The sequence below is a fragment of the Vipera ursinii genome (genome assembly GCF_947247035.1).
Source record: "Vipera ursinii genome assembly, chromosome: 7".
Lineage (NCBI taxonomy): Eukaryota > Metazoa > Chordata > Lepidosauria > Squamata > Viperidae > Vipera > Vipera ursinii.
The window spans coordinates 13,194,583-13,212,979 of NC_139521.1; the positions used below are offsets into that span (position 1 = coordinate 13,194,583).

An 18,397-nucleotide genomic window follows, 5' to 3' on the forward strand; every position below is an offset into this window, starting at 1 on the left:
AAAACTTGGCAGGAAGGAGCCACTATTCGAATACTAACTCTAATTGTCTGCACTGACTTGTCCTGAAGCCAAATAATTAGAATATATAATGGGGACATAGAGACAGTTCAGATAATACTCAGCAGGAAGTATTATCCTTAAATCAAGGAAGCACATATGAAAAAGAAAGGAAAATCTAACAGGAAATAGCTATAGCACTTAGACTTATATACTGCTTCACAGTGCTTTACAGCCCTCTCTTAGTGGTTTATAGAATCAGCATATTGCCCCCAACAATCTGGGTCTGGTGAGTATCGAACTCGTGGCAGTTGGCAGAGTTAACATTCTAACTACAGCGCCACCACGGCTCATGTAAATATTGTATAAATTGTAAATATTACAATTATAATTGTTTTATATACAAAAGAGTTTTGTAAAAAAAAATACCATGGCAACATATCCTGAAAGTATGTTGAAATATGACTAATTAAACATATTGTTGTGAGATAATGGGTGGAAAGCTAAAACTTATGTGTTTGTTTTGTTTATAAATATTTATTTGCTAAAAAAATAAATAAAATATTTAAATTATTATCTAAGAGATATTTTCTTGACGAATTCCAAAATACATTTTAGAAATAGTTACATTTCCTTCTGTTGAGATTACTTACAGGGAGCTAAAACAAAAATGATCCTAAAGTGATTTCATGGATAATCATGATACTGCCATTCGTTCAAGTGAATTTACACCGTCTTAATGTTTCAGCTGTTTTTTTTAAAAGACTACAAACTCATTAAGTATTGCTTGTAAGAGAGTCAAAGATGCAAGATGAAAACAGTCTGAATGACCTTTTATGAAATAAATTGCATTCAGCACTAATAGAGCTAAGGATAGGTTATTGTGTTAGGAGTTTCCAAACAATGCCTTAACTGCTACAGTTTTTTAATTGCTACTTTGCTGTAATTGCAATAGTGGCATTAATTTGTATTTCCATTAAAAAGGCATATTTTTGTTTAAACAGAAGTGAATGAAGCAGAGCAGAGTCTTATAATTACATCCTATTAATTTTAAGAATGCTGCAATTTGTTTATTTCTGATACATATCTTGATTTTGATTAATCTTACAATAAATCCTTAGATTAGATAAGGAACATCTCTTAATACAGTAGTAACTTTGCCTTTATGAAAGTTATTTTCCATTATACTCTTCAGAAAGCCATAATCATTCAAAAGTAAATAAAATAACATTGTAGAAAAGTTAGAAGACATATTTCCTTCAAACAAAAGTTTGTGTATCATATAAATCTGGAAGACACCTTATCACTTACTATGGGTTTTAAAAGAGTAAATCAACTTTGAGCAAATCAAACAGACCTTCACTTTAGGGCCAAACTGAATTTTAAAAATAGATGTGGGCCAAGGGAAATACTTTTGAAGACAAATTATACTTTTCAGAAGTGTAAACAAATTCGGTGAGTTTCTATTATCTCACAGATATCATAACCATCAAAAGCGTGGAAAGTGAATGCACTACGGCTCTGTTTGGATTTTCTGTAACAATTCAATTATGGAAGCAGTTTAAAAATTCAGACTGTGAGAAATTTAGAAAATGCAAGTAATTCTCAGGGGTGGCGGTAAAAGAAAATTTCTTGGCCATCGAAGCCACATGTGACAACATACAAAGATGGCCTATTGATTGCTATTCTCTTTTGTTATTGTTTCAATTTTAACAGAATACATCTATTAAAATCTAGACAGCATATCTTCTTAATAGCAATTGCTAGTAGATTGCTAGTAGAGCCCTTTAAAAACAGGCAACTATACATATGCAGATCTGAAATATACCTAATGCCACCCAGTGAATCCTCCTGCTATTACAAGTCACTAACATTTGTGTGTTTATTTTCAGATCAGTATCTTCATGACCCACTTGTCTAACTACGGGAATGACCGACTGGGGTTATACACATTTGTCAATCTGGCCAGTTTTGTGCAAAGCTGGACCAACCTAAAACTTCAGACACTACGTCCAATTCAATTGGCTCACAAATATTTTGAGCTCTTTCCAGAACAGAAAGATCCACTCTGGCAGGTAAGATCCAGTGGCGGGATTCAGCCGATTCCCACCACTTTGGCAGAACCGGTAGTTAATTTTTTGTTGACCAGGTCCAGAATGGACTTCCGGAAGTGGCCTCCACACAGAGAACCAGTTGTTCACATATTTGAATCGCACCACTGGTAAGATCTATTTGATTGAACAGTATGATCCCAAAATTTATTCGCAATATTGTTGCAGTGAGGAACGCTTGGCAAAAAAAAAAAATAGAAAAGGAAAAATTAACAACAAAGACATTTTAATCTGTCTTACATAGCTTGATAGATTCATTTAATTTCCTTTTCTTAATAATACAACTTTATTGATTAGCCCTTGGGCCGTATCAATGTGCAAAGTTCCAGCAACAAACCGTCACCAAAACTTGATAAAAGCAATCCAAAATGGAATTTGATAAAATACAATTTAAAATGGAATTAAAATAAAATACAATTTAAGATGAAATAGTAATAAAATACAAATACAAGATATAGATAAAATATGATAACATTATATTTCGGAGTTGCCCTTGCAATCTACCCCAATCAGTCCCACATATGCAGATCTTAACCGGATCATTTTGTTTAAATACTGTGCTACGCTAAATGTTATTTTCAAGTTCTGACCGGACATAAGATAAGTTATTTTGATATGGGGATCCCAATGGGTCATTCGTTTGGTATATAGACCAATTATTTCCTTTTCAAAATCAGCATGTTTTTCTAAGAGCACATTGCTTGGCAGAGAAGAAACTGGTGGTCACATTACCTTCATTAACACCTACCCGGAGTCAGGCACTAAAGTATCAATTCTCAGCTTGGTTGATATTAATGAAAGAAAAAAGAATCCAAGGTGAGAAAGGAAAACAGCTTTTATTTTCCTACTGTATTGCTTTGCGGTAACTTGTTTTGATGAGTGAAGTGAATTAACAAGGACATAAAGTAGACAACTATGTTATAGAATAATTAGGCTTTAAGCAACAAGTGTGAGGAAGGTTGCTGACACCTTTTCATATTTTCTAAAGAATAAGAAACAGCCTAGAAGTCAGTCTTTGTAACAAAGGAAAGATATTGTAATGGAGGATGCACACATGGAAACAAATATGATGGGTTGACGCCATAGACTTGTCCTTCTAATCCCTAGTGTGTACTTAAAAGTAGTTTCCATGCGATAACCATATTACTTTTTTAAAAAGAAAATATACGGATATTTAAATGGCACCAGAAATTTATTTATATTGTCTGGTTTTCAAATTCCAAGTACTGCAATACATATGTAGCATGAAAGAATTTTATCAATCTGAAAAGTTTAGGTTTCTTCATGCAATTTTATTTATGTACTTCAATACTTAGTGGAGTACACTGTAATAGTATGTATTTTAAACAAACGTTCACCTTATTACGTCCCCAATACAAGATTGTTTTTGACAATCCTTTTCTACATAAACATAATGGAGTCCAAGATATTGGTCCTCATATTATTATAATATTATTTTGCTTTACAATTTAAATCAGGAATTCATGTATCTCTGAAGTAGAGTATCTTTGATTTTTCTACAAAAAAAGCAACCATTTGCTCCAAAGGACTTTTCAGCTGGACAGAATATTAAATATTTGAAAACTATCTCAAAGTAATTTGGTCTTTTTAATTTTCAGAATCCATGTGATGACAGACGCCATCGTGATATCTGGTCTAGAGACAAAACTTGTGGTCACCTACCAAAATTTCTTGTGATCGGACCCCAGAAAACAGGTAAGAGAATTATACAGTAAAAAAAAAATAAAACAAAACCAGAAACAACAACAATAATTGCTTTTAAAAATAGTAAAACAATTTTGTCTAGGATGTATTGATTTTGTAAGCCTACTGAACTGGAGAAGCCACAAGAAACAATTTAGGCTTTTTCCTCAGGACTCCCAAACTAACATTGTTTTGCCAAAATATGACTGTTTTCCTTTAATAATAGTAATAGTAATTTTATAACGATTAATATAAAATATTTGCTAGTACAATGTAATGAATATAAATTCCTAATATATATTAGCAAAGTTTTAGTATAAATGTGTAAACAATTTTAAGAAACAACAATTTAACTTAAGTCTTTCACATAAACTTATATAAAATTACTATATCATTCCATAAGTGGGAATTTTTTCTTCCTCTTGGAATATATTTCTTGAAAGCCATTTTTATGTTTTAATCCCTCTTTAAATTAAATATGGCTCTTTCTGCATTATTATATAATCCTGACTGCTTTCTTTTCCTTGTAGGAACAACAGCACTCTATTTATTTCTTCTTATGAATCCCTCCATAATTAGTAATCTTCCTAACACAAAAACCTTTGAGGAAGTTCAGTTCTTTAATGGAAACAACTATCATAAAGGAATTGATTGGTAAGAATAATAAGACAAAAGTTTTTAGCATATACTGAATCTCAGAGGACTCATTATAGAAGTATTTGCAATACATAAATTATTTTCAGATGAATTTTCTGTACACAGTGCAATATGCATCAGTTAGCAATTAGGTCACACTGATGAGATTTTTGTCTAAGTATGATTTTCTTTATTTGACATTATAATACCAATATTTGTATTCTTTATAATCAAATGCCATTTGGAAAAAAGCTGTATAACTTGTTTGTTATTCATCTCTTTCCATTTGTTTTTAATTGGATGTTTTAAATGCCATATAAATAACAGTAATAAAGAAAAAAAGTTGTAGGCTGAAAATATTTAAGAAAACAATGTAAAATTAATCAGAATTATCATATTAATGTAACTTAATGAAACATCTATATTTAGAATGTGCTTGTCTGGTCTTCTGCCCCACTTCAAAAATATTACCACGTAGTTGAGGACAATAGCAGAACCAAGAAACTTACATTATTGCAGCGTTGATTTTTTATTTTATTTTACATGACAAGATGTTAAAGAGGATAATGAAAAAGGCTATTTTAAAGATGGTATTTGCAGTACATATGGGTACTGAGAATCAATCCATTAAATACATCAATAAATGTATCAGAAGGAAAGAATGAGCTTCAAAGAATAGTCGGGCAAGAAACTGAAAATAAAATCTAAAATAATACTAATATTTCAGTATTTATAATACAACTGGTATGGAACTTTGGAGAAACATACATGGACTGTTCCACATACTGTATATAATATACTGTATATAATAACATACTGTAAATCAGGGGTCTTCAAATGTGGCCCTTGTATGACTTGTGGACTTCAACTCCTAGAATTCCTCAGCCAGGCACGCTGGCTGAGGAATTCTGGGAGTTGAAGTCCACAAGTCATACAAGGGCCACGTTTGAAGACCCCTGCTGTAAATAATAGACATAAAATGGCAACCAGCATGCTCAAAAGTCTGGAACTACTTCAGTATGTAAAATATTGAATGTCTAAGGCAGGATTGTCCAACTGGCGGCCTGCAGGCCGGATGCGTCATGCATAGGCCATGCCCATCCTGGCTCTGCAAAGGCAAAAAACATCACGATATGTCACAATACATCATGTGACGTGATCGAGTTTGATGCCCGTGGTCTAGGGCATTTTAATTTAGAATGAGAGAAATTGTACAATAGACTCTGCTTTAATAAGGACTTCTTCTCAGAATAATAGCACCTGACATCATGCAATTATATTTACTTTCACTTAGATAGATACACGCCTTACCTATGTTTTCAAGAGTTTATTTTGGCAAGGTGAAAAAAAAATGTTTTTTTTAACCCTCATCATTGCTGATTTTGTATTTTTACTTGCAGGTATATGAATTTTTTCCCTACCCCTTCAAATATCACCGCTGACATTCTGTTTGAGAAAAGTGCCACCTACTTCCATTCTGAAGATGCTCCCAGACGTGCAGCGTCCTTGATACCCAAAGCAAAAATCATCACCATCCTCATCAATCCATCCGACAGAGCGTATTCCTGGTATCAGGTAAGATTCTTGGAATGAAAAAGGTGAGTTCACAACTATAAGAAATCAAACCAAAGCCATCACTTTCACAGCAAGCTAACTGATTCTAGTGCTTTATTTAATGTAATAAATTACACAGATAAAGCAAATAGTGTGGCTTTTGTCTGCTGTCATTGCCATCAGAAGGGCCTGGGAAGAAACCATTAGCAATGGACTCTGTGTCACTGCAACAAAATGTTGCATAGTTCTCTCCTTACAGCAAAGCTTTTGGGGCAACCTACTGCTCTATTGCAGTCTGAATTTATAATACAAGTGAAGCTCAGATGATGACATTTGAGTTTAATTGATGATGGCAGCCTGAAATCTACAACTTTGTGCAATTCTCAGTTCTTTCATTTCTTTAAATCCTTCTCACTTAGCTCCCATATTACTGAGGATAATGACTTCTATTGAGGCACTGTGCTATAATCAGTTACCACTATCTAATTAAAACAGCATTATTTGAAACTTATGAAAGCCTTCCGTGATTTCCCCTATGTGACTGCATGATCTCCATAGAATGGTAGAGATGGCAGGGGCCACAAAAATCATTTCATGCAATCTTTTGCAAGGAAAACAAGAAGGAAAGTAATAAGAAGAAATATTAATTTGTCAGGAGAACACATATCTGAACTCCAGAAAAAAAAATCCCATACCTTAAACACATAATAATCTTATATCTCTAGAGAAAGAAGCTTGAAAGAGAGGTTCCCTCAAAGGTCTTCAAGTTAAAGGGAGGTTTTACACAAAGTGGAATTTTTAAAGAGGATATGTTCAAACTGAGTCAACATAAGACTTTAAAAGTCGCCAGCAGCATTTTATATTCAGCCTGTCACTGAAAAACAGTGACACTGAAAAATGTAGGCTATGCCTGCATTTTGTAGCACATTTGTTTTGTAGTACCTACTGAAAAACAGTAGGTACCACAAAACAAGCATGCTACAAAATGTAGGCATAGCCTCACAATCTGCTTTTGTATTATCATAAAGTTATTATAGAAAAAAATAAGACTCTTGGGTATCTAAAAAAAACCTACCATTTATGATAGGATCATTTTTTGTGGTACCTGTGCCTTCCAGGTACTGTAAGATACTTTATTATATTTCATTAGAGGGGGCAATTGGAAAATCAAGTAAACTTGGTAAAAGGCAAGCTTATTAGGAAATTCTCATCTACTCTTTCTTTTATGGTTATTTAACTTTGGATTTTTCCCAATTAGCATCAGCGATCTCATGAGGACTCTATTGCTCTAAAGTTCAATTTCTACGAAGTAATTACTTCAAATGATGGGGCACCATCTGAATTAAAGGGCCTACAGAAGAAATGTTTGGTTCCTGGCTGGTATGCTGTCCATATAGAAAGGTGGCTAAAATATTTCCCCTCTTCACAGGTAATTGGCTTTTCACTAAATAATTTTCTGTGATAAATGTCCATCATTACTTTATAAATTGTGTAATATTTAACATGTTTAATCATGTATTGTAAGATGTTTTAACAATGAACTGATAAGCCTCGTGTTCTTTTTCTTAAAGCACAAAGCACTTTAGACACAGAAATTAATTTATGTCCTAAAAGGTAGAATTCCTTTCAGAAGAATTGGGATCTTTTACCAATTAAATGCTGGATATTCATACTGAGGAAATTCGAACTATTTTTGTAGAATAAATCAAGGGAAGAGACTTAGGCAAGCATTGGATTTCACCCCAAATCCAAAGTTTTTAGCAGGTAATTTTATGCTAATGATTATGCTTACGATTGAGAGATAAAAGAAGTCTGTGTAAGTGGTGTTAGAATATAAAGAAGACATGAAACAAAATGAACTATTCAGTGAACCTCAAAGAAGAATAACATGTATGTGCATATCTAATTTCTGGTATTATATCTCTGGCTTGGAGAAGCATTTTCACCAGTATAGATGAATCTTGAGTTAGGAAGATTGGCAGGGAGACTAAGGGAGCTTAGCATATCAGTGGTGCTAAAAGAGGCTTTCATTTCCTATTACATGCATCTTGGTAGCATCAAAGAGGAAGGAAGTCTTAAATGAAATTAATGACTTCAAACCAATTGAACTCAATCAACAATTGTGCATGGCGCATATATTCTACTGGTTTCTTGAAGGCTGATCCTTGATCTTCCATTTGGGGTACATGAGCTTACAGTAAAGAGTGAACTGCTGTCAGCCAGGCCAGCAGTCAGATCAGTGCGCTGGCTAGTTTTAGACTCTTTTCACTTCGTATAATAAACTTGCTTAAACTTTGTCCCAAAAGTGAGGGAAACTAGACTATATTGTGTACACACACACACACACAAACACATCTGTTCAGATATCTTGCCCTGCTAAGCAAACTAATGTACAAAACTGATAGACAGACATAACTTTTTCAACTGTCATAAAAGTCTTCTCTTCACTTATTCATGATAAGCTTAATTTGGATAATACTATTTTAACTAAGAAATTTTGAGGTCTGGGATCGACATTCACTTCAGGGATTTTAAGAGGAAAATCTTATTGATTACCAGTAGAATTCATAATGTTATCATTGCTTTCAATCAGCAAAGTGACTTTCCAGACTAAAATCCCTAAAGCAATTGGGTATTCAAAGTCCCCAGCTCTGCTTATGAGCTCAAGCTAAGTTGTCAGTATCTGGTTCATCTATCACTGATTCCATTTCTGACTCCATTTACTGAAATTATTCCACAAACTCTGTGGGACAAATCTAAAATTGGCATTATCCAGAGCAGTGTAGAGTGTGGATTTTGTCGCATGTTTTAAATAAAAAATATTTTACGTATTCTTAAAGTCATATTCAAAAGTTCATTGTACTATTTCTGAGACTTATTTGGGAAACTATTTCAGAAATTTTAATACTCAAGAGAAGGAAATTTTAATTTTCTTAGTTTAAGTCTGTGGCATTAGGAGTATCTTCCTTTTTCAAGCAAGGTTAATAAATAAATAAATAAATAATAAACTTTTTTTTTTCCTAATGCAACTTTGTCTCATGGACTATCTTAAGATTGTCCTATCTGGTCCTTCTTTTAAAGTTGGAGGGTGAAATTATCTTCCTAGTATTCAAGAAATTTATTTTTATTTTTATGTTAATCCCATTTATGAGGCACAGTGATCAGTAGTACTCCTATTCCAATTTCATCGCTGTGATCGTGCTCATTTAATGGTATGGGAAAACCAAATTTGACAAGGCAGTCCAAAGGCAATCCTGAAACCTCACAACAGATGTGTTTGTCTTGCCACGGCAAGGAAAATGAGACAATCCCAACTTTTTTTTTTCTTTCCAAAAGCATAAATCATGCTGCAATGTTTCACACTTCCTTCGAGCTTTATATGTAAATAAACAATTAGTGTTATATCTACAGTTATTAATTATTGATGGACAGCAATTAAGAAGTGACCCAGCTACCGTGATGGATGGAGTCCAGAAGTTTCTGAGCATTTCTCCTCATTATAACTATTCTGATGCATTAACGTAAGTTGCATTTCTTCTTTTCCCCACATCCTATACATCTTCATTTTGCATTAGTATCATGTTGTGTTTGTAGTAGTCATTTACTTTTTAAAAAGCCTGTTAAGAGACTGCAGATATGAAGATTGTACCATCGTCATATTTTTCTTACTTTAAGTGGCTATAGAAATGGACGCTGAAATGAGAAACAGCGCCGTTGATGTTATTTGCACCAAGAAAAACCTACTTTCTGCTTTGACAGCTAATATCCCAATTTATATAATTGTGACCAAAGAACTCTATAGAGCATAATGTACAGATAGTCCTTGACTTACAGGAGTTCGTTTAGTGACCATTCAAAAGTTACAATGGCGCTCAAAAGAGTGAGTTACGACCAGTTTTCACACTTAGCACTGTTGCAGCATCCCCATGGTCACCTGATCAAAATTCAGACGATGGGCAACTGACTCCTATTTATGATGATTTCAGTGTCCCAGGATCATGTGATCACCTTTTGTGACCTTCTGACAAACAAAGTCAATGGGGAAGCCAGATTCACTTAAGAACCATGTGACTAATTTTAACAACTGTAGTTATTCGCTTCACAACTGTAGCAGAAAAGGTCACAAAATTGGGCAAAATTCACGGAATAAATGTCTTGCTTAGCAACAAAAATTTGGGGTTCTATTGGGGTCGTACTACCTGTAGTTGCGGACTACCTGTAGTTAACATTAAGCTCCTTTTAATAGCTTCATAACCCATTTATATGTTTCACTAGCCCAGGGGTAGGCAACCTTGGCTCTTTTATGACTCGTGGACTTCAACTCCCAGAATTACAGAGTCAGCTGGCTCAGGAATTCTGGGAGTTGAAGTCCACGAGTCGTAAAAGAGCCAAGGTTGCCTATCCCTGCACTAGCCCAATGCCTAGTGAACTAAATGATGCTGAATTCCATCTACATCAGGGGTGTCAAACTCAATTTCATTGAGGGCCGCATCAGCATTGCGGTTGCCCTCAAGGGGCCGGGTAAGTAGGGCCAGGGTGGGTGTGGCCTACTGGGTGGGTGTGGCTAGAGTGCATATGGCCTACTGGGTGGGCGTGGCCAGCTCTACATTGTTCGCATCAAGGGTGCCTATGGGGGCCTGGGCAGGAGTGGGACAGATCTGAGGGTCTCTGGCAGAAGGAGGGTCTCTGGGCCAGGGCCAAGGCAGTGGGGGCCATTCCCTCACTGTTTCCAGGATGGCTTCGTGGGCCACATGAAACCACTTTGCGGGCCGGATCCGGCCCCCGGGCCTTGTGTTTGACATGTCTGATCTACATCTTTCAAAGAATCTACAAAAGAAATAATTATTGCCAATTAACATGTTCTTCCCCTTCATGGATTACTGCCTTGTCGTGGCGAAGGGGCTTGCGTAATTCAATGAAGCTATGAGCTATGCCGTGCAGGGCCACCCAAGACGGACAGGTCATAGCAGAGAGTTCTGACAAAACGTGATCCACTGGAGAAGGAAATGGCAACCCACTCCAGTATCTTTGCCATGAAAACCCTATGGACAGTACCAAAAGGCAAAACGATATGAAGCTGGAAGATGAGCCCCTCAGGTCGGAAGGCGTCCAATATGCTACTGGGGAAGAGCAGAGGGCTAGTACTAGTAGCGCCAGAAAGAATGAAGCGACTGGGCCAAAGCCGAAAGGACGCTCAGCTGTGGATATGTCTGGTGGTGAAAGGAAAGTCCGATGCTGTAAAGATTTTTTCTCCATAGGAACCTGGAATGTAAGATCCATGAATCAAGGCAAGCTGGACGTGGTCAAACAAGAGATGACAAGACTGAACATTGACATCTTAGGTATCAGTGAACTAAAATGGACAGGAATGGATGAATTTAATTCAGATGACCATCAGGTATACTACTGCGGGCAAGAATCCCTCAGAAGAAATGGAGTAGCCTTCATAGTCAATAAAAGAGTAGGAAAAGCAATACTGGGATACAATCCTCAAAATGACAGAATGATCTCAGTTCGAATCCAAGGCAAACCATTCAATATCACAGTAGTCCAAGTCTATGCCCCAACCACCGGTGCTGAAGAGGATGAAATTGACCGGTTCTATGAAGCCCTACAGCACCTTATAGAACTAACACCAAAAAATGATGTCCTTATCATCATGGGGGATTGGAATGCTAAAGTAGGAAGCCAAAAGATAACCGGAATAACAGGCAAGTTTGGCCTTGGAGTACAAAATGAAGCAGGGCACAGGCTGATAGAATTTTGTCAAGAGAATACGATGGTCATAGCAAACACTCTTTTCCAACAACCCAAGAGACGGCTCTACACATGGACATCACCAGACGGTCAACACAGAAATCAGATTGACTATATGCTCTGCAGCCAAAGATGGAGAAGCTCTATACAGTCAGTAAAAACAAGACCAGGAGCTGATTGTGGCTCAGACCATGAGCTTCTTGTTGCAAAGTTTAGGCTTAAACTGAAGAAAGTAGGGAAAAGCACCAGGCCAGTCAGGTATGAATTAAATCATATCCCCGTTGAATATACAGTAGAGGTGACAAATAGATTTAAGGAATTAGATCTGATAGACAGGGTGCCTGAAGAACTATGGACAGAGGTTCGCAACATTGTACAAGAGGTAGCAACCAAAACCATCCCAAAGAAAAAGAAATGCAAGAAAGCAAAATGGCTGTCTGAGGAAGCTTTGCAAATAGCTGAGGAAAGGAGGGAAGCAAAAGGCAAGGGAGAAAAAGAAAGATACGCCCAATTGAATGCAGAATTCCAGAGAATAGCTAGAAGAGATAAGAATGCCTTCTTAAATGAACAGTGCAAAGAAATAGAAGAAAACAATAGAATAGGGAGGACCAGAGATCTTTTCAAGAAAATTGGAGAGATGAAGGGAACGTTCAATGCAAAAATGGGCATGATAAAGGACCAAAATGGCAGGGACCTAACAGAGGCAGAAGAGATTAAGAAGAGATGGCAAAATTACACAGAAGAACTATACAAGAATGAGCTTAACGTCCCTGATAATCACAATGAGGTGGTCACTGACCTCGAGCCAGACATCCTAGAATGTGAAGTGAAGTGGGCCTTAGAAAAGCTGAGCAACAACAAAGCTAGTGGAGGTGACAGTATTCCAGCTGAGCTATTCAAAATCTTAAAAGACGATGCAGTAAAAGTGCTACACTCAATTTGCCAGCAAATTTGGAAAACTCAACAGTGGCCACAGGATTGGAAAAGATCAGTTTACATTCCAATTCCAAAGAAAGGCAGTGCCAAAGAATGTTCAAACTATCGCACCATTGCACTCATTTCTCATGCTAGTAAAGTTATGCTTAAAATCCTACAAGCTAGACTCCAGCAGTATGTGGATCGAGAACTACCAGAAGTACAGGCAGGATTTCGAAGAGGCAGAGGAACTAGAGATCAAATTGCCAACATACGCTGGATCATGGAGAAAGCTAGAGAGTTCCAGAAAAACATCTACTTCTGCTTCATTGACTATGCTAAAGCCTTTGATTGTGTGGATCATAACAAACTCTGGCAAGTTCTTAAAGAGATGGGAGTACCAGAACATCTTATTTGTCTCTTGAGAAACCTATATGCGGGCCAAGAAGCAACAGTGAGAACTGGACACGGAACCACTGATTGGTTCCAAATTGGGAAAGGAGTCCGGCAAGGCTGTATACTGTCGCCTTGCCTATTTAACTTATATGCAGAGCACATCATGAGAAAGGCAGGGCTAGATGAATCAAAAGTTGGAATTAAGATTGCTGGAAGAAATATCAACAACCTAAGATACGCAGATGATACCACTCTAATGGCAGAAAGTGAAGAGGAACTGAAGAGTCTCTTGTTGCGAGTGAAGAAGGAGAGTGCAAAAGTTGGGTTGAAACTAAACATTAAGAAAACCAAGATCATGGCATCCGGCCCTCTCAATTCCTGGCAAATAGATGGGGAAGAAATGGAGGTAGTGACAGATTTTATTTTCCTGGGCTCCAAGATCACTGCAGATGGGGACTGCAGCCAAGAAATTAAAAGACGCTTGCTCCTGGGGAGGAAAGCCATGGCAAATCTAGACAGCACACTAAAAAGCAGAGACATCACCCTGTCAACAAAAGTGCGTATAGTCAAGGCTATGGTCTTCCCAGTTGCAATGTATGGCAGTGAAAGCTGGACCATAAGAAAGGCCGAGCGCCAAAGAATTGAGGCCTTTGAACTATGGTGCTGGAGAAGACTCCTGCGAGTCCCTTGGACTGCAAGGCGATCAAACCGGTCAGTCCTAGAGGAGATCAACCCTGACTGCTCTTTAGAAGGCCAGATCCTGAAGCTAAAACTCAAATACTTTGGCCACCTAATGAGGAGGAAGGACTCACTGGAGAAGAGCCTAATGCTGGGAAAGATTGAGGGCAATAGAAGAAGGGGACGACAGAGAATGAGGTGGCTGGATGGAGTCACTGAAGCAGTAGGCGTGAGCTTAAATGGAGCCCAGAAGATGGCAGAGGACAGGAAAGCCTGGAGGAACATTGTCCATAGGGTCGCGATGGGTCGGACACGACTTCGCAACTAACAACAACAACAACATGTTCTTCCAAATATATTTCCTTGGAAACAAATATATGGTTTGCAATATAACTCTACAGCTTCATTCTTTTCTCGTGCCCAGCAAGCAATATTGTTTCTCCCCTTGGGAAATTATTGAAAACCAGCAAAAAAGACTTTGCTATGCACAAGGAAGATTGGGAAATCCAAGCTAGAAGTGAACTCCTCTCAGTATATCCATTTAATCAATGATTTATTTAGTTTTAATTGATGCCATTACTAAAGATTATTTGGGCAGTGAGGATTAATGCAGTAATAGACTGAGCTGGAAAAGTAATTTCTTTTTGTCTGAAATGTGCTGTCGTGAGTATATATATATAGGAATATTGCTATTATTGGAAAAAGCTCCAGGCAAAAAAAAAGTGGGGCCAAGCTCATTATTGCTGTATTCTAACCAATAATTCATTGGCCTTCCAAGGCATCTGCCAAATTTAATTAAACTTTTCAGTGTTTTTTACAGCTGCCTTTTCACTGTTCTAAATATGTCACAGGTCCCAAAACAGTATATTCAATAGCAAGAACTGTCTTTGGTTTATTCCCTAATGTGCATTCTGAAACCCACTGAAATGTATCCATCTCCAACTTTGAAAAGTAAATTAACCACTCTCTGCCAAGATGATTTTCTGCAATAGATAGGTTGTTGTGGGAATGTTGTCATCTCCCTACCCCCACCTTCACCTAAGCAATATTTTAGGTTTGATCCTCAGAAAGGATTTTGGTGCCAGCTGCTGGATGGAGGAAGAGTAAAATGTCTGGGGAAAAGTAAAGGCCGAAAATATCCTCCCATGGATCAAGAGGTATTATTTTTAATTGAAATTTTATTGTTACTCGCTGTAATATTTAGTATGGCCTGAAAAAAGGAAGATTGTTGCTATGGCTGTGTGTGTTAAAAAGAGATGTTTCTGATTCAGAAGCATTGCAAATGCGGTATCTGAAAAAGATATTGAAAAAGATTTATTCATTTTAAAGAGATGCACCATTCGGGCATTCAGTCATTCGTAAGCATCCTTTGCAAATAATTTTCAAAAGTTGTCTGACCCTAATAATAACCATATCATCACTGAGAGCAGTGTGAATTCCACATTTTGGAAGAACATTTGACAAGGAACCTTTTTTCTTCTCTTTTTCTTATTATTTGTATTTTTCCTTCAGATGTAATCTGTATAGTCATCGCCGAGGATAGCCATTGCTTGTTCTTGGGCCTTTCATTGCTCAAGTGAGCAGATAAATGACAGAAAAGGCCTTGAGGCCCAGAGTCTTTGAAGGCTGGGAATTACCCCTCCCACTGGAAGAAGCTTCTCGTGGAAGCGTAGGATTCCCAACTTTTAATGTTGATCCTGATTAATGTTATTTTTATTGTGAATATGTGATGCCAATTATTATTTTCATACTTAATTTACCATAAATACAAACCCCAAATAATTATGTGAACAAATGGTAATGTTAGTTCCCAGATTAGCCTTCTTTTTCAATAAATTGTATGGATTCAGATGTTGATGTAACATATATACTCATGGATAAGCCCATCCATGGATAAGCCAACTCTTCAATTTTTAATGCAAATACAATGAAAAATGCACCCCCCATAGATAATTTGACCTGCATTTTTTGTGGTATTTGCATTAAACAAATTAAGGGTGGGCTTATGCATGGATGGGCTTATATGCGAGTATATATATATATGGAAAATACTAGTCATGGATAAGACCATCTGCAAATAAGCCAAGTCAAATTTTTGGATGCATTGTGCCACCTAAAATTATTGGCTTGTGCACAAGTATATGTGGTAATGGATCACTGCATAATATTGTTCAGGTATTGGGAAGTGACCTAGGTTTTGACACCAATAGCCAATAGCCAAACAAAGATATTCTCATCTTCTGAAGCACATGGTTATGCAAGATAATGATTTGTTAGCTTTGCATCCTGCTTTTCTTTCTAAAAATTCTAAATAATACATAGAGAGTTTAGAATTCTTTGTGCTGGGCTGGTTTGGGCTTTCAACGAATGTCCATGTCTGAGTATTAATTTAAACCTGAGTTTCCCCACTCCTAATCCAATACTTCAAACATTACAATCAAACTTATTCTTACATGCAGTTGATCTACAAGATCAGACAATTAATCTGTGATCAATGTATAGTTCAATTGCATAACTTTTGCATAACCTTTTGCATAACTTAGAATTATTTTTAAGCCATTGGGTACTTTATAGGAATCCTAACATGAAACTAAAACATTGTTAATTATCTGAAAGTTTCTTTTTTTCCCCTTATTCTCAGTCTAGGTCATTCCTTTCAAATTACTACAGAGATCACAATGTGGAACTGTCCAAATTGCTGCACAGACTGGGACAACCTTTGCCATCCTGGCTAAGACAAGAGCTCCAGAAACTGAGATAGCACAGAACAGAAGTGAAAACTCTTTGTTCTGCCCTTCATTTCCTGGCTCAACCTGAGCTGTCAATTGAAAAAAATCTGATGATATTATTATTATTAAGGATATTTTTTTTTAAAAAAAAGGCTGCACAAAAACAAGCAAATAAAATAATCAGAGCTTTGAAGTATTATCCTAGACCCATTATGGGGCTCACATATATTCTGCATACCCTGAAACTGTACATATATGACTATATGTCCTACAGTTATCACCATATATATGACAAATTACAATCTGTCGGGACAGTACAAAGAATGGATGCATCTCACCATGGATTGCAAGGTTTGTAAAAATAAATAAATTTATAGCTGCACTTTTAATCAGTGATTTACTCTCCAAAGGTGTATCTTTTAAAGGCAGAGTTGCTTTTTGCTTGCTTGCTTTTTCCTTCTTAACAATACTGAAAATACTTCAAATCAGGGCTTTTTTTGTCATAGAACGCTCAGAACGGAGTTCCGGCACCTTTTTTGGATGGAACCTAGTAGGGTAGGCAAGGCGGGTTGTATGACATGTGTCAGTTCTGGCACCTTTTTCTTTGACAAAAAAAGCACTGCTTCAAATATATACTAATCTTTGGCCAGCAGTTTCCCAGCTCTTCAGGTACAATAATACCACGCTATATCTAGCTTTTAATTCCTGATCAAAGGATATCTGTCAAGTGAATGCAATTACATGGAGAAAGAGAATGGAGCAAGGTTGTTTCAGCCCCACTAAATTAACCATATCATCTGCTAAGCAATATTTCACAACTTTCAAATACTTTACCTCCACATGTACAGGCCCTACAATCAACATTTCCACTTGTTGAAAATGTCCATAATAATAATATTTTAAAAGTGTATTTCTGATGTCTGCGGTGGGTTCCATAAACCCCAAACAGTTGTTCTGCAGACAAGGGATGCTGTCTGACAGTCCTACAAATCAGATCCTCAAGACTCAAAACAGTGTTAACCCTGCTAAAGATTACTAGATCAGGAGGAAAAAAAAGTCTGTGCAGAAGTGCTGCTCATTATTCATGTTGCTTCTGAGATGTCCATGGGACAGTTACAGTATTTGTGAATTAGACCTGCTCACTTAGCCATCTTGAAATCAGCACTGTTCATTCCCTTTAGTGACTTCAATAATAGATTAAAAAGAAAGACTAGTGGAATGTTTAAAATGGGAAAGCCATCGCCTTCCCCACCTCCTAAGTTGTATAGTAAAGATAAAGGTTCCCCTGCACATGCGTGCTAGTCATTTCCGACTCTAGGGGCCAGTGCTCATCTCCGTTTCAAAGCCGAAGAGCCAGCGCTTGCCCGAGGACGTCTCCGTGGTCATGTGGCCGGCATGACTAGACGCCAAAGGCACACAGAATGCTGTTACCTTCCCACCATAGTGGTTCCTATTTTTCTACTTGCATTTTTTACATGCTTTCGAACTGCTAGGTTGGCAGAAGCTGGGATGAGTAACAGGCGCTCACTCTGTTACACGTCACTCGGGATTCGACCCACCAAACTGCTGACCTTCTGATCGACAAGCTCAGCGTCCTAACCCACTGAGCCACTGCGTCCCTTATAAGTTGTATAGAACGGGCTAATAATGATCCAGACTCCATGGCATTCACAGGAAGTTTAAAAACAACAGTCAAAGTATCAGCTGCAACAGTTGAGGTTTTGTGCCTTTTTTACATGTACAACATTAAAAGGGGGCAGGGTTTCAACTGCAAGATGGCAGTCACCATCTTGCCTTTTTTAAAAAACCTTTCAGATGTTTCACTAGAATTCACTGTGGATCCCATCTAGCGTTGTCCCCACCCCAACCATTCTAGGCTACAAATTTCTTTTTACGTTGCAATTAATCATATAGCTTTGA

At 37.1% G+C, this 18,397-nt stretch overlaps 1 protein-coding gene across 1 annotated transcript in view; it reads left to right on the forward strand.

Moving 5' to 3' along the window:
* Nucleotides 1-16,509, forward strand: part of LOC310643153 (bifunctional heparan sulfate N-deacetylase/N-sulfotransferase 4) — a gene marked incomplete at both ends in the record, with an annotated part of 117,839 nt that extends 101,330 nt beyond the window's left edge. The window contains 8 exons of the mRNA XM_083367249.1: nucleotides 1,890-2,072; nucleotides 3,728-3,824; nucleotides 4,343-4,466; nucleotides 5,849-6,023; nucleotides 7,261-7,431; nucleotides 9,414-9,523; nucleotides 14,803-14,905; nucleotides 16,390-16,509. Coding sequence (XP_083223375.1) covers nucleotides 1,890-2,072; nucleotides 3,728-3,824; nucleotides 4,343-4,466; nucleotides 5,849-6,023; nucleotides 7,261-7,431; nucleotides 9,414-9,523; nucleotides 14,803-14,905; nucleotides 16,390-16,509 — 1,083 coding nt within the window. The remainder of the gene's footprint in view (nucleotides 1-1,889; nucleotides 2,073-3,727; nucleotides 3,825-4,342; nucleotides 4,467-5,848; nucleotides 6,024-7,260; nucleotides 7,432-9,413; nucleotides 9,524-14,802; nucleotides 14,906-16,389) is intronic.
* Nucleotides 16,510-18,397: the final 1,888 nt, after the last annotated feature.